Source organism: Lytechinus variegatus, chromosome 6 (assembly GCF_018143015.1).
Source record: "Lytechinus variegatus isolate NC3 chromosome 6, Lvar_3.0, whole genome shotgun sequence".
NCBI classification, from domain to species: Eukaryota; Metazoa; Echinodermata; class Echinoidea; order Temnopleuroida; family Toxopneustidae; genus Lytechinus; species Lytechinus variegatus.
The window spans coordinates 4772450-4787418 of NC_054745.1; the positions used below are offsets into that span (position 1 = coordinate 4772450).

The 14969-nt window shown below is 35.6% G+C and overlaps 1 protein-coding gene across 1 annotated transcript in view; it reads left to right on the top strand.

Annotated features, from left to right (window-relative positions):
- LOC121416890 (one cut domain family member 2-like) overlaps positions 1 to 14969 on the top strand; it is a 49368-nt gene extending 34399 nt beyond the window's left edge. Inside the window, exon 3 of the mRNA XM_041610417.1 lies at positions 9511 to 14969. Within this exon, the coding sequence (XP_041466351.1) occupies positions 9511 to 9857 (347 nt within the window). The 3' untranslated portion in view covers positions 9858 to 14969. The remainder of the gene's footprint in view (positions 1 to 9510) is intronic.

The window sequence follows — 14969 nt, forward strand, 5'->3', positions numbered from 1 at the left end:
TCATGATAGCGAATATTTGACATTACTTGTGTGCTGAAAGCGACACCTCTCCCTCTCTTAGTCAGCGCTTCCTCTCGATCCCACGTCGCGGGGCAGTCATTCCTACTGGTATTCGAGACGGGAGTCGACAGGGAAAAGCCTGCCCATATCAAGTTCTCTTCTCTGCTTTTGGAGCTACTGTCACCTTGTTTGCCATGCAAGGGAGACGAGAATGGACCCATTAGTGTTCTAAAGTCGTACTATTTCCTCTTCCGCTCCTGCACCGGGTTCGTTTTCCTCCGCCGTGTATTCACTATCTACCCCTGCTACTTCTACTAAAATACTACCGAATGGCGGTTGTCGCTGCCTGTGTCAGGTCACCTTCCTCCGAATTTGCATATTTTTCCTGTACTAACGGTATAGTGTGTAGACTGTTGAGTGATATAATGTTTGCTGTAAGTGGGGATAAAGGCTTCCTTGCCCAAAACCATATTTTACAAATAATGGAGCAATGTTGTCTTAATGGCAATGGTTAACATTGATTTGACTTTCAAAAAAAATCTAGGCTGCAAGGTACTATTTGTTGTAAATATAAAACCCTGAAAACAATTGCATCTGAAAATCATTGTGCAAAACATAAGTGGGACAATATCATACCTCAACCAAAATCATTTAACTATACATGTATTAGCAAGAACTTTGAAACAATCATGTTATTGCAAACAATTTTATTCATTTTGATTCTCTACATTGGTTGGTGCTTGACCACTCAACCCACCATGTATGGATACATTTTACATAAAAAAGGGTATTAATCCTTGAACCTGAAACTTCTTGTTCATGTGGCTGGTGTTGGCATCTGGGCCACCATCTGTGGACACATTTTCAGATGGATTGTTTGGTGACCCAACAACTTTCTGTTGATATTGCGGGTGCATGCTTGACCACCTGGCCACCAAGAGTGGACAAATGTTCAGATTGATTGTCTATTAAACCTAGAATTTTTTCACATGGTAGGTGCTTGACCACTGATCCACACATCACAATTTTTTTGAAAGAAAAGGTGTATTTGTTTTCAATTTTTCATTCAAGGAATCAATACCTGGCCAAAAATTCATTGAATGACAAAAATATGTTTTACCAATGCCTTTATTAACAGATTCATCCCCATTGAGAATACCCCTTCTACGCGCTTGACTGACAATGAGTCTCGGGATGCTCGCCACTCTTCTCCCCCCAGACTGTCGAGTTTTCCGGTTGCGGCGCTGCGAGCGCTCTCCCAGCCCACTCCACCCGTGTGTCAAACCGCTTTCAATGGCATCTCGCATTACACTAGGAAAACTCTTAGCCACTCGTTGGACAAGCGAGGGAGAATTGTCATTAATCGATCGGCTTCTTAGCTCCTTATCAAGGGATGCTCACCTATACGAGTCAGGTTTTTTTTCTCTTGCCAGATTTCAGAAGTGATTGAAAAATGCGACTCTGAGAAGCAAAGTTAAGGAATTGACCGTTAACAGGCCCATTGCAAAATACATTGAAGCACTTAGACACTCTAGTGTTAAAAGGATAAATGGTACATTAATCTATAAAGAGTAGTAGATATATTTTAGGGTCTATGGAAAGTGTGCATGATATTGAAATTGATCTATTAAGAGGAGCTTACTTTGTGTAATGTCCATGTACATTGAAGCATTTCATAGCTTCAGTGCTAAAAGGGCATTGGTATAGCTTGGTGAATGATTAGTTAACTCATTGCGGCTTATGCTCTGACTAGTGTGTACAAAAGAATGTATATGATACAGGCATTTATATACAAAATTGTATGCCCAATGGGTTAATGCATGTTTGCTTATTATACCTTACACCTTCTATTGACCATTGTTAGAATACTCATAGTCCTATACAATTTAAAGCCCAAAATTCTGTGATTTCTATATAATTACTCTGTTTATACCTGATTTATGTGAATGTAGTCAGTTCACATTGTGTTAGAATCACATAGACTTGAAATAATACACATGTTAGTTTCTTTGTTTACCTTAGGAATTATTACTTAAATGATAAAATGGTAAGAGATAATAGAATATGCTGTACAAAATTTGAATGGTATCAATAGGAATAAAAAGGGCTGGTTCTTTGTGATTTATAAAGAAAAAGAGCATGAAGCTTATCTTAAGCTGATATGAATGTATTTTATTACATTCTAGTTATACACTATATCCAGACAAGGAAGTTAAAATTCTTAATTGCCAATTATGATTCATACCACGTTAAATAAAAACAAAAACATTTATGCTTATACAATATTGACAAAAAAAATGAATCAATCATTAATGATTAGAAATGTTAGAATTTTTGAAGTTATTTGAATAAAATTGTAGATACTTGAAAAGAATTAAAGTTAATGGATAGCTAAATTATAGCGATTTTTAAATATAAAATAACATGATATTAGAGAGGCCTTGTACATTCCACCATGCATGAATTTAAGAAATAGAATAAAACAACAAATAACATTGAATTAAAAAACAGAGATTGAGAAGAAATATAATAGATTTTATTCCTATCCTACTGTCTTCAATCAGAGTCATGCAGAGTTATTTGGGTCCCGAAGCCCTCTTCACTTCATAAATTTGATTGATTTATGAATCATGGCTAAACAAATGATGGATTAGTCTTGCTCCCCATCCCCTCTTTGGCAAACATGCATAATTTATTGCACAGGAAGCCCTTGGGATTAGCCGACCATATGCCCTACAATGCCTGGGAGCCGGAGCCTAATTGTGCATTAATTGATTATGCAAACAAAGTGCCCCTTCCTTGGGGAGGAGGGAAAATGGATGGGGGATCAAGAGAGAGAGAGGAGAAGAGAGGGGGAGGAGGAGCTGGGATAGAGAGAGAGAGAAAGAAAGAAAGAAAGAAAGAAAGAAAGAGAGAGATGAGAAAAGGATTAAGTTAGTACTCTTGAAAAATGTATTATGCTTGGCAAGATAGAGCTGAGTGAAGGTTAAAGAATAGGAATGAAAATTACCGAGGAGGGAGAAGAAAAGAAAGATAGAAAGAAAGACAGAAAGAAAGAAAGATAGAAAGAAAGAAAGAGAGAGAGAAACAAGGATATCGAACAATTTGATATCCCCCTCCCCCTAATTAAAGAAAGAAAACTATTAAGGTCAGTGTATTATTAATGTCTATGATCAAAGCAGTAAGCAGGGTTATGAGTTCAGCTTTCTTGCCGATTTTTTAAATTTTATTTTATCTTCAACTTCTCTGTGCTTTGTACAAAAGAATAAAAGCATAATTTCAGCTACTTTCATTTGTGGTTACCCATACCCTCACATAATATACATGTAAATGCAATATGATAATTGGAACATGATTAGTTGAACAGAAATGCAAACTACAGTGACACACATAATACTTTATAAAGACAGTAATGCAAAATAATACGCACAATTGTAATAAAGATATGATATTAAAAGTAGGATAGCATACTTGCAGATGAGAAAGGGCGAAATACATCCGTGTGAGTGAAAAGACGATAAAATGAAATAAACTGTGATTGTAGAGAAATGAAGAACTGAAAAAGGAAGTTAGCAAGGTGGATAGCGTTGTATTAGCCATCATGCGCTCAACAATCAGATTTTTTTAAACGAGCTTAAACCGAGCGGCCCCCTGGAGAAATATCATCCAAAACATCATCTCCATCTCCCTACAATACTATCTACTTTAAACCAATTCAATTACCAAATTAAATACACCCTGTGTATACTCGCAGGGGCGCTGTTGTCATTTTTCAGCTGTGAGAAAAATGGATTATGCCCCCCTGCACAATCAGGCGCGGAAAGAGAGTAGCGCGTTGCAGTTCTTGATCTTTGATCAGGGCCAGCAAACAGGCAGAGAGGAAAAGATCATTTGTTGAGGATGATCTAAAATTCTGCTTTTATTTCAGTTCATTTTAGGCAATGTTAGGAGTAAACTGAATTTTGCACTAGTGTTTGTGTCAATTACTAATGTGGAGCGTTGTGGCCCAGTGGATCAGTCTTCTGACTTTGAAACAGAGGGTCGTGGGTTCGAATCCCAGCCGTGGCGTTATTTCCTTCAGCAAGAAATTTATCCACACTGTGCTGCACTCAACCCAGGTGAGGTGAATGGGTACCCGGCAGGATTGATTCCTTGAATGCATGAGCGCTGAAAGGCAGCTCGAGCTAAAGGCGGGTAATAATAAACTCGGAATAGAATATTTCTAGATAGATGGTGCTATATAAATGCCTATCATTATTTTCATTATAAATATTTGATGATGTAATTTCATTATTTTGAAGCTCTTTCATAAATATCAGTGAGTTAGGAAAATCTTATAGTCCGCTTTTTCATTTTGTGGTTTTTTTTTATTTACACAAAGTTGGGAGTTGATTTAACATTGCGATAAGCTTTGTTATATTTTCTGATCTTTGCGATTTAAATTTCATATCATTATATTGATTGCTTTTTAATCATATGGTAAAGTTTTTAAGCAACTTAGTTTACAAGTAGCAAAAGCAAATAGTTACTTAGTTCTTATTTTCAAGCACTTCATTAATATTTTCAGAATTTATTTAATCAATTTCTTATTTCAATTATTTTTCAGTTATTTTTAGCAGTTAGCGATATTTCTAATAATAATATCAATTATAACATTTAAAAGGCACTTTTGTTTCAACCCTGTACTAACAAATCGCTAGTTAATACTGAGCAAATTAAAAACCAGTTGAACCAGCGAGGCTATCATACCCAAGCACTGTTTAAAATACCGGTTAAAAGGGCAATAAAGACGGTACGAGGGTGAGTAATAGTTTCTCGGTTTTCAAATACTTCACGTGAAGTGATTGCGGATTCCCGTTACTGTCTCCAGGCCAAAAGTACATTCTCCAAATTCGGTTCGTACTTTTGGAATGCCTCTGAACGGGAAATGGGCAGATAAAATTTACCTTTGTGTTAAAGGGGGGCTCTGTTACAGGTTTATCCCTGTGGCAGTGTCATGCAGCGCATGTATAGAAAGCAGAGTGGGACTGTAATAAGTGAGAATTTGAACTCTTTTCAAGGATTCTGAACACCCTTCTAAGCACTCATTTGCAACAAAAGGTGGGACAATGTATTTTGAGCACATCTGCAGAGGTTCTTTTTTTTGTTATCGAACAAAAGCAGATATTGTTGTTTTTAACCGATATTTCCCTATAGAATAGATTTTTTTATGTTTAAAATAGAATTTTATTCCACATTATTTGTCCTTCTTTGTTCTCATTCCTACATGTAATGTTTTTCTTTGTGGCATATTTTATTATTTTTTTATCTTTTGTGGCATATCGTATTATTTACATAAAACAATTCTTCTGAAATCATCACTATATTCATTCACTTGCACTTCAGCTCTTGATCAAAATGCAAAACCAGCTACAAATTACAAAATCAATTAAATTGGTACTGGATCTAGTTTTCCACCATTAATTCAATAAGACTCCGCATTGTCCCAATCCCCCCTACCACGACCTGAGGCAAAAACGCTTTTACACCACTTAATATATCACCGCCATTTTCTCCAAAATTTGGTGGCGGCCTGCCACAGAATATCTTCAGAAAGTGAATATTTGTAAGTGAAATCTCGGATTACATGCACTGCCCCCGAGGGTGAGCTATTAGCAAGGCAAAATGTGTATCGTCTTTTGTGGGTTTGTGGAAATTGGGCTTGAACAGGTTACTTCATTAAGAACACAGCGGAAGATGGAATTACAGATTGATATGGGATGCCGTCTTAAAAGTGGTATCATTTTATTTGTAAATGTAGAACTATTTTTAATAATTATATTTATTATATTAACAAATATCAATATCATGATAAATGAATAAACTTTGAATTCTATCTCAGTCATTGCAATGAGAAAACGAAGCAACTAAGTGCAAATTGTTGAAAAATTATTAATTTTTGTCCCAGAAAATGCTGATATGGCATTTAATTTTTGCAATGTGTATTTAAGATAATATTTGGTTCACAATTGAGTATACAATCGATCGAAAAGTCATTGTTTCATTATTGTATTTTCATGATTTTAAGCTCATAATTCAATATGAAATTTGAGAGGACATGATAATGCTACTGGTATATTGATGAAGTTGGTTGAGGAACCGCGACTTTTACAATTAGTTCCTGACATACTTGGATGGTATTAGTAGAAGGACGTGTTTTAACTTAGTACATACACTAAGATCCTTCATGCTCTGAACCCTCGACTGGTCCTGGCTATATAGCATTCTCAAGTTGTGCGAGATCTGTGATTATTATCTTATCTAATGATAAGAAATAAGACAAACAAAACAAATAGCATCGCTTTTGATTCTTTGAGAGAGGTTTATGAATTTCTCCGGTCGCGTTATTCTCAATGGTCCCCCCCCCACGACTTTTCCTCGCAATATCTTGCCAACTTAGCCCCATCGTGTTTAATTAGATTATTCCCCGCTTTTGGCAAGGAAAAAAAAGTTATTTTAATTAGAAAAGAACAATATTGATTCTTATGAATCGATAATTTGTTTGCTAGCGGCATGCATGGGTTTGAGGCCTAGGCAAGCTTAAGTTGTACATGATGTAAATTTGCAATATGTTTTTTGGGGGGAGAGAAAGGATAATGGCATGCAATTTTGACTGGCTGACTGGAATGTAATTTACACAGATGGTATTTGAGGCTGAAGTTCCCACAAGTTGGTTATTGGTTTTGGTATATGGGGGAGAGGGGGTGGGGGCGTTAGTCATCACTAAGAAAGTAAGAGAATCAGAGAAAGAGGGAGAGAGAGAGAAAGATCAGAATTGTTCTTCCAATTTAGCGGTTAATTGATAACCTTTGTGTCAGGGGGCCATTTCATAAAACTGTTCGTAAGTTAAGTGCGACTTTGAGAATGACTGGTGATCCTTTCTTACGCGCTTGGCCATCGCGAATGAATATATCATTTACCACAAGAAAGAATCACCAGTCGTTCTCAAAGTCACTTTTAACTTACGAACAGCTTTATAAAACACTCACCAGGTCCCATTTTACTTTATGGCTTGTCTGACAACCTAGAAATATTCTGTCAATTAAGTTGTAGTCTATTAAAGACTTGCATATGAAAAGAGCCCAAAAGATGTGACAGTGGCGATAGATTAAAGACCTGTTTTGTAAACTTAACCATTGAGATATACCAGCCCTCAGCCTTTTAAATTCCCTTTTTGTTGAAGTATAGTGATGGACAGGGATTGGAATGAGACCAAAAGCTATTTTTTACACCTATTATTATGATACAGAGTACATGGAGCTATGAACGAAGGAGCACCATTTTGGACAATGGGGGGTAGAATTGCCCCCCTCTGTAAGCCATTGTTAGCCCATCTGGTACCAACATGGACCCCTAGAGTTAGATCCCTTGCCCAGAACTGGGGAGGAGGGGAGAGGATTAAAGGGATTACACATGGATTAAGAGTATTAGCAACCTCAGCTTGACAATATACATATTTTGGGGGGCTAATTAACAGACACTAAACAGGATAACTTTGCTTCTCATCATGAAATCTACTGATTATGCAGAGAAGTGTGTGTACAAGCATGTATGAGCTTGAATTTTTCAAATCATGCAATATTTATCCTTCAGAAACTAATATTTTAGGAAGATAGAGAAAAAAGGAACAATTAGGACAATATTCATCAACATACAGTATATCTGTGGCACGATACAGTTTTAGATAAACTGTATGCACCTTTGAACAATATACATTGTAGAAAAAGAGAGCTGTGGGAGGAAGAAATCTAGCTAGTTCAAAATGAAAGTTTTCAGGCTTGAATTTTTTTATGTAAAACTAAGATATTGAAACTCCTATTGTTACATCAAAGAAGTATAATAGAGAAAAGATAGATTTGGGGCAGTTCTATAAATCATTCTGAATATATCTGAAATAAGATTTCCAGGTTGAGATATATATCAATCTATTCCCTATAGTATATTATGTTATATGCCACTTTTATTGTGTTACTGCATGGCCTTCAGTAGTATAAATATATTCATTGTATTGTTATATTACACTTTCCGATATGGACACAGTGTCTGCAAGTCTACTACATCATCTGTTGAATTCTCATAGCCTTTTTGTTTCCAAAATATACTTTTCAAGCAAATAGTGTTGAGAGAGAGGGGGTGGGTATGAGAGTGAAGGAGGGAAGGGGGGGGGGAGAAAATAGGAAAAGAGAGGTAAAATAAAGAAGGGGGAAGGTTCAAGGAAAAAGGTAGTAGGCCCATGGTTAAAGAGAGAGAAGAATGTTGGAGAGAGGAAAGAGCAAATAGTGAGATAGTGAACAAGCAAGAAAATAAGATATTGAAGAAAATCAGAAAGAAGAATAAAAGAGAAGAAGAGAAAACTCAGGAGAAATTTTGAATTTGTAAGGGGAATGGGGTAGGAGAAAAAGAAAAGAGTATAATAAGGAGAAAGGACAAAAAGATAAATGAAAAAAAGAGGGATATTAAATGAGGAGAGGAGAGAGAGGGGGGAAGAGGGGTGAGGAGAGAGAGAGGGGGAGGTGAGGAGGGGGAGAGGGGGAGGAGAAGACAAAGATAAAGGAAAGAGAGAAGAGATGAGACAGAGAGATGAATTTGAATACACATCTTACAATTCAGGGTTATATGTTTGAATTATGAATGAGAAGATCTACTCATTGACAATGGCAAACAAGGTTGAGGGATGGTAGCAAACAAAGGACAAACACAAAACAAAAATTTATCAAAGCGGTGGGAAAACTGAGGTAAATCATGGATACTAACTGGCTTTCTTCCCATGCTTTCATTTTCATATTTTGACTAACCTATTTTTCTTCTCTTTTATTAATGGACAAATGTTTTGTTTCCATATTCCATTGTACTCTTATCCCACTTTTGATCTAGGTTTAAGTTTTTAACTAATGGTTTGGTTATAATTCAGCATGCCGTGTGAATTTTACGTGCATTGCTTTCACATAATGATTCTGAAAAGCTTTTGAATGGCGACTGCATTTTTAAGTGAATGCATTTGAATTGAGTTTTTTTTTACTCAGTTCAAGCATTTTAAAAATCTGATTCAATGAATGTCTGAATAATCCATTGTCACTAATAATGATTTGTTCTTTTTTCATACATATTTCATTCATCATTTACCAAAAATGTTCATGTATATGAGTATACAGACAAAGCAAAGAATGAATGATCCTAGTCCATCTCTTCAAGAAATTGAGTTAAACTGGGATATTGTTGCTGAAGTGTCAGCCCTTTTAGTGTGTAATATAAGTTATATTTTGAAATTCTGTCAATACGTGCCCAAAATTAATAAAAACTGACCTGAAATTCTCAGTGCACCTCCACCAAAATCATTCACTTTTTCTTGATTTACCTGAAATAAATCTATCACGGAGTTTAGTCATTGTTATACTTCATACATGTACTTGACCCTTTTCAGTTTAAGCCAACAATTCATTTGCGTTTCGTTTTTGTATCTTTATGCTACAGCCTGCAAAAAGAAGGAAGACGATGCGAAGAGCCCGTCACAGAACAGCCATATCAAGAAACCACGCCTTGTCTTCACCGACCTCCAGCGACGCACCCTCCATGCGATCTTTAAGGAGAACAAACGCCCCTCCAAGGAGATGCAGATAACTATCTCCCAACAGCTGGGTCTGGAGCTGAGCACGGTCAGTAACTTCTTCATGAACGCCCGGAGGCGGAGTCAGGACAAATGGCAGGACGAGATGGGCGGGGTCGGTGGGAATGTGGGAGGGGCACCCGGAGGAGGCGGACCGGGGGCAGTGCATCCGAACCAGGGCTCGCTGACACCCAAGTCGGAGTACAAGGCGTAGCTGTGATGACGGATGGGCGGGGCATGTCGGAGGATGAGGCTGGGTGTGTCCCAAGTGTTTCTCGTGAATAAAGAGCGGTGTTGCCCCGTCTTCCCCGCTAGCATTCATTTTGAGGAAGAGTAAGTGTGTGAGCGTTAATCCCTTTTCCGAGCCTAAATGAAAATGGGATTGCTAAACGACTTAGAATCAACATCAGCATTGGACCAAATCCTGGACTTGCAACAGTTGGATCAACCGGTATCTAGCTGCTTCAGAAAAAATCAAGTCAAGTTCTTGTCACTCTGTAGGTTCTATCTTGAAGATCCAAAGTACCAGTAGAAGTGAGAGAAATAAGGCTGATGGGGTCGCCGGTTGCCATGATGATGATGCTGCGCACTCATATCTTCATGCTGTTGTCTTGATTAACAATCGAAGGCAGGAGAATTATTTATTCTCCATTTGAATTTATCAAAGTCTCTTCTTAACAGGGTTTAATGATGTTTTCACTTCAGTGTGCTGTGTGCAAAATGGGTTTCTTGTCAGTCTTCAGGTTTTAAGTGCAGTGTGCAAAATGGGTGGGGCTTATCTATTCTTTTTTGCTGAGCTATACATCCTCTTGCATCAATAAGGAGGACAAGAAAAGAACAACACCAACTTGTTCATGTGATGTCGCCATTTCTTAAAGCAAGTTTATATCGCACAATTTTGCTGACACCACTTTTTTATGAAATTAAATCGGATGTAGAAAAAACACTATCCTGGCTGAAAAAATAAAGTTACTGGTAACTGAAAATGAAAATTTTAAGGCTGAAATTTTACAAGCGCAATAGGTTTTACACCATGTTGAAATAAGTATAATGCTATTCAAAAGTTGTTTATTGGGACATGTTATTTATTGGAGAGAGTGGAATAGAAAAAAAATCTGTTGCATTTGGCTGTGGTATTAAAAAGCTAAAGCTTATTGACCAACAGAGGGAGCCATAGCACTTAGGAAGGGAGGAAGTAACTCAAGAATGTGTGCTCTTTGAAAACTGGAGACAAAAAAATCTTCTGCAATAAATCTGGATGTTTTCTAAGTTTTTCATGTCTACCTCTACATGTTACAGAAAAAGATAATGATATGTAAATGTATTCAGATTAGAAATAGATAAATAGATTATGAATATTCATTATCTATTTGCATGGAGAGAGTATAGTCTATGTGGTATTGAGTTGATCTTGGCTATTTCTGTTTTAAATAGTTGTACATCCTAATACAGAAGATTGGAAAAAACATAAGATTAATTTCCCATTATAATTTTTTTTTCCTTCAAAATTCAAGTCTAAAATTTAAAGCCCCTTTCACATTACATTTGTGTTAAGAATGTAATATAATTAATTTTTTTGCAATACAATAAAGTATTTTTGACCGAGAGATATTTATAATATTTGCGTAAAGGCTGAAATATTTTTAAATTGTAAATTCAGGACTTTCTCAGTCAAAATATTAATTTGAGACAAATATAAGCTTCTGACATTCTGGACTATATTCATTATCTCCAATTTTAACCCTATTCTGTGTTAATACAAAACCCTAAGATGTGCGTACTATATATTTTATGTACTTGTATCAAAAATGGAAATCTCGTATAGAATTTGAAGTATTTCTAAATACCATATTTCTTTCACATTCCATTAAGTATTGAAATCTTTATTATATGTATATTTGCTCTGTGAGAAAAGGATGATTTTGAAATATTATTTATTCGCTGTATTTATGTTGTTCATACATTTTGTGTGCTGTGCAAAGTTAGAGATTCGATTTTAAAACTCTACACGGGGCAATTATTTGATGAGATAAGTATTGAAGTATTATTTTTTTCCTTCACCATTCCAAGACACAGTGACATAAAAAGATGCAATCAATATGTAACTACAATTGTAACTTTGTGTACACAGATTTCCATAGGCTTACACTGACGACCAATTGTCGTTCCTAACATTGATTGCATCTCTTTAGTGTTGCCGGGTTTAGATGCTATGTTCATACACATTCGTGCAGTGCAGTTTGATACCTTTTAGTTTGTAGATGAGATAGTTTTAGCCAGTGACCTCTGCATCAGTTATATAATTTATTATTGCATTTTTATTTCATGCTATTTGCCAGTGTGAAATCATTACTCTATATTCCAGACCATGTTGCTGCATATTGTAATATTTTTAGGGAACGTTAACATTGAGCATCCATAATTTCATTCCACATCAACGATAACAAGACCATATTGCCAACTTGTATCAAATCAGGATATCTCTGTAAACACAAATTAATTCCTTTGTAGATTTTAGATGAATCTTCCCATGGAAAAGAAGGTAATTACAGATACTTTTTGCCTAAGCCAGTGTTATTACAGCGAGGATTCTGCTACACCTAAATGTAACTTAGCAATTAAACCTAAAACAAGTTTTAATGATTGCATCGACCACAATGTACAATTAATCATTAACATCAATTGTACATTCAAAAGTCAATTCTTAAGTTGTTCATTCAATCTTTTGGTCAGTACTTGGATTGTCCGGTATCCCCGACCCAGGCCCTCTATTTCTTGATGATATTCGGGGAAAAAACACAATTCTTGCCTTTTTATCTCTGTTCCGATATAAACCATTTCCAAATCACTTGTGATTCAAAGGTAAATCTTCAGGATTCAAAATGAAATTAAAAAGAGAGCATTTCCTGGAGCAAATCTTTAGTCGGTGATATCCATTGACTATTGTTATAAGCTACTGAAATCAGAGCATGTGATTGGCCAATAAGTAGCAAGCGAAAATCAAAGTGATTAAGAAACTTTCTGAAATGCCCCCCCCCCCCCCCCCCCCCCCCCCCCCCCCCCCCCGGTTACTGAACACATCCAAATATCTGTAATTAAGAAAGTACCTTTCTTTGTCCAAATGAGATACATGTTTATAGAGAGTTGGGTCCAGCTAGGCCAGTTATATTGCAGTTATTATTCGTCATTTGAGTATTTCCTGTTTTTACAGGATTTATTTTCTATTCCATTCCACTGACTGTCTATGAAAACCAATTAAATGAATAGAATTACATAAAAAACATACAAATTTTACATTTGCATACTCGAAGTAGATATTTTTCTATTTTGCCTGTGTGTAAAGTACAGTGAATTCCATGTGCCATCAATTATTATTGCATGTATGTTTTTTAAAATGCCACTTAATTTCTTAATGAATTTATAAATGATGTTTCATTTTTGTGATGACTGGGCAGCATAGAGTTGTAGCAAATCAAATTTCTCTTTCCATTTGGAATTTTGTCTTTCAATACGTTTTTTTTTTGTCCATTGAAATGATTTAGTCCCATGGTAGCTTCTGCTCGTTTTAAACAAGAAGAGACAAATGATATGTCCTTCGTGATAAAGATATAATGTTACCCTTTCTCCTCTCAAATGTCAAAGAATTAATTCAAAGTTTGTTAATTCTATTTTTCCTTTATAGTCCTTTTTTCTAAATGAAATTAGTGAAATTTTGATTTGTGACTGCCAATCTTAAATACATTGCCATTTAAGTTAATGCAGGGTCATTTTCTAAAGCAAGTTCATTGTTTATTATATTATTGGTCTTAGTTTGACAATGTGATTGGGTCCAATTTGTTGTTGATGTAGATGGTATATAACAGAGATCATGATTTGTATATATAGTTGGAGTTTACCCAATTTATGCGAGATTTTTTTTTACCATCAACCAAATTAATCAGTGTGCGCGTGAGTTTTTTTTGTGCAATATGAATTGTGTATATACACACAGTATTTCCAGTGCTTTCGAATGCCATTCTCTATTTTCTGAATTTTCACTTTTTGTTTGTGTACTTTTTTTTTCTAAATGTATTCCCAATATTTGTCTTTTGACAAGCAAATTCGATATTTGTTGCAATTGCTTTATTGCATTTCATTCCTCACAAAAGGTTGGTTTAATATTACAAGTTTGTTTGAAATATGAGCTGAGAAAGTTTAATATTGACTTGCTTTTTTTGCACAAATTTCTTAATCTTTATGTGGGGGGGGGGGGGGGGTAATGTCATTTTTCTAGACAATCTTAGATTAGCAATTAAGCATTATATATTTATTTTGTTTCACACATGTATGTTTTGTTTGAGAGAAGGATAAACTTGGGTGTATATCCTTCCCAATAGTGACCATATTTTGCCTAAAAACCTGTCGATATGACAGGAAACAGCTAAATTACATACATGTATTATACTAGCCTAGGGAGGAGAGCAGATATCTAGTAAAAACTTTAATTTTATCAGTTTCTGACCTGGTTTAATCTACAATACTTCATTAATTAATTCAGGGAATTTTTCACCAACAATTCCCAGATAAATGTATTACTCTACAATTCCATTCATCTGATTATTCATTCATTTATTCTTTTATTGAATTCAATTTATTTTGCCATAGGGGCAGGGATTAGAGGTGTTTGACATTTATGATTTTCTGTTACTCCCCTGCCCGTCCCCCCATTATAATCATGACAATCATATTTTCACTATTTTCTATTTGGTTGTGCCTTTAATTCTTGTTTTGTATATCATATTCATATTTGTTTTTTTTAATAGGATTACTCAACTTACTTCAATGTTGTGTTGTTGAGGGGTTTTTTGCCACAGTTACTAAATGTCTCCGGCTAGATGAAGAGAAAACTTTAATTCATGAGGTTATTGTCCATTATTTGTGGCCCATAGTAAGGAATTATGTGTCGAAGTAAAAGGGTTACAGGCTTATAACTTTTATGAATTTATGACAGTAATCTGTTTATAATTCTTTCCCCTGTTTGCACAGTGTATGTTCATGTGCCATAGAAATATGCGTGCAAGGTATATTTGCAAGCGTAAGGATTGTATTAAGTTTGGCACAGAAAGTTGTCTTTCTGCTTGCTTTGTATTATTTCTTCTCTATTTTACGTCATTTTTGGTCACGTTTCCCTGTGCATTTGGCCATGCTTGTGGAACCGTTGTTTTTTCTCTGCTGTTTTTCTGGAGTTTTGATCTGTAAATTTTGACATTTTTTGAAGATGTTAATATATGAATGATGTATAACATACAGGTGTTTGGAGAGAAATAAAAAAAAGTAAAAAAAAAAT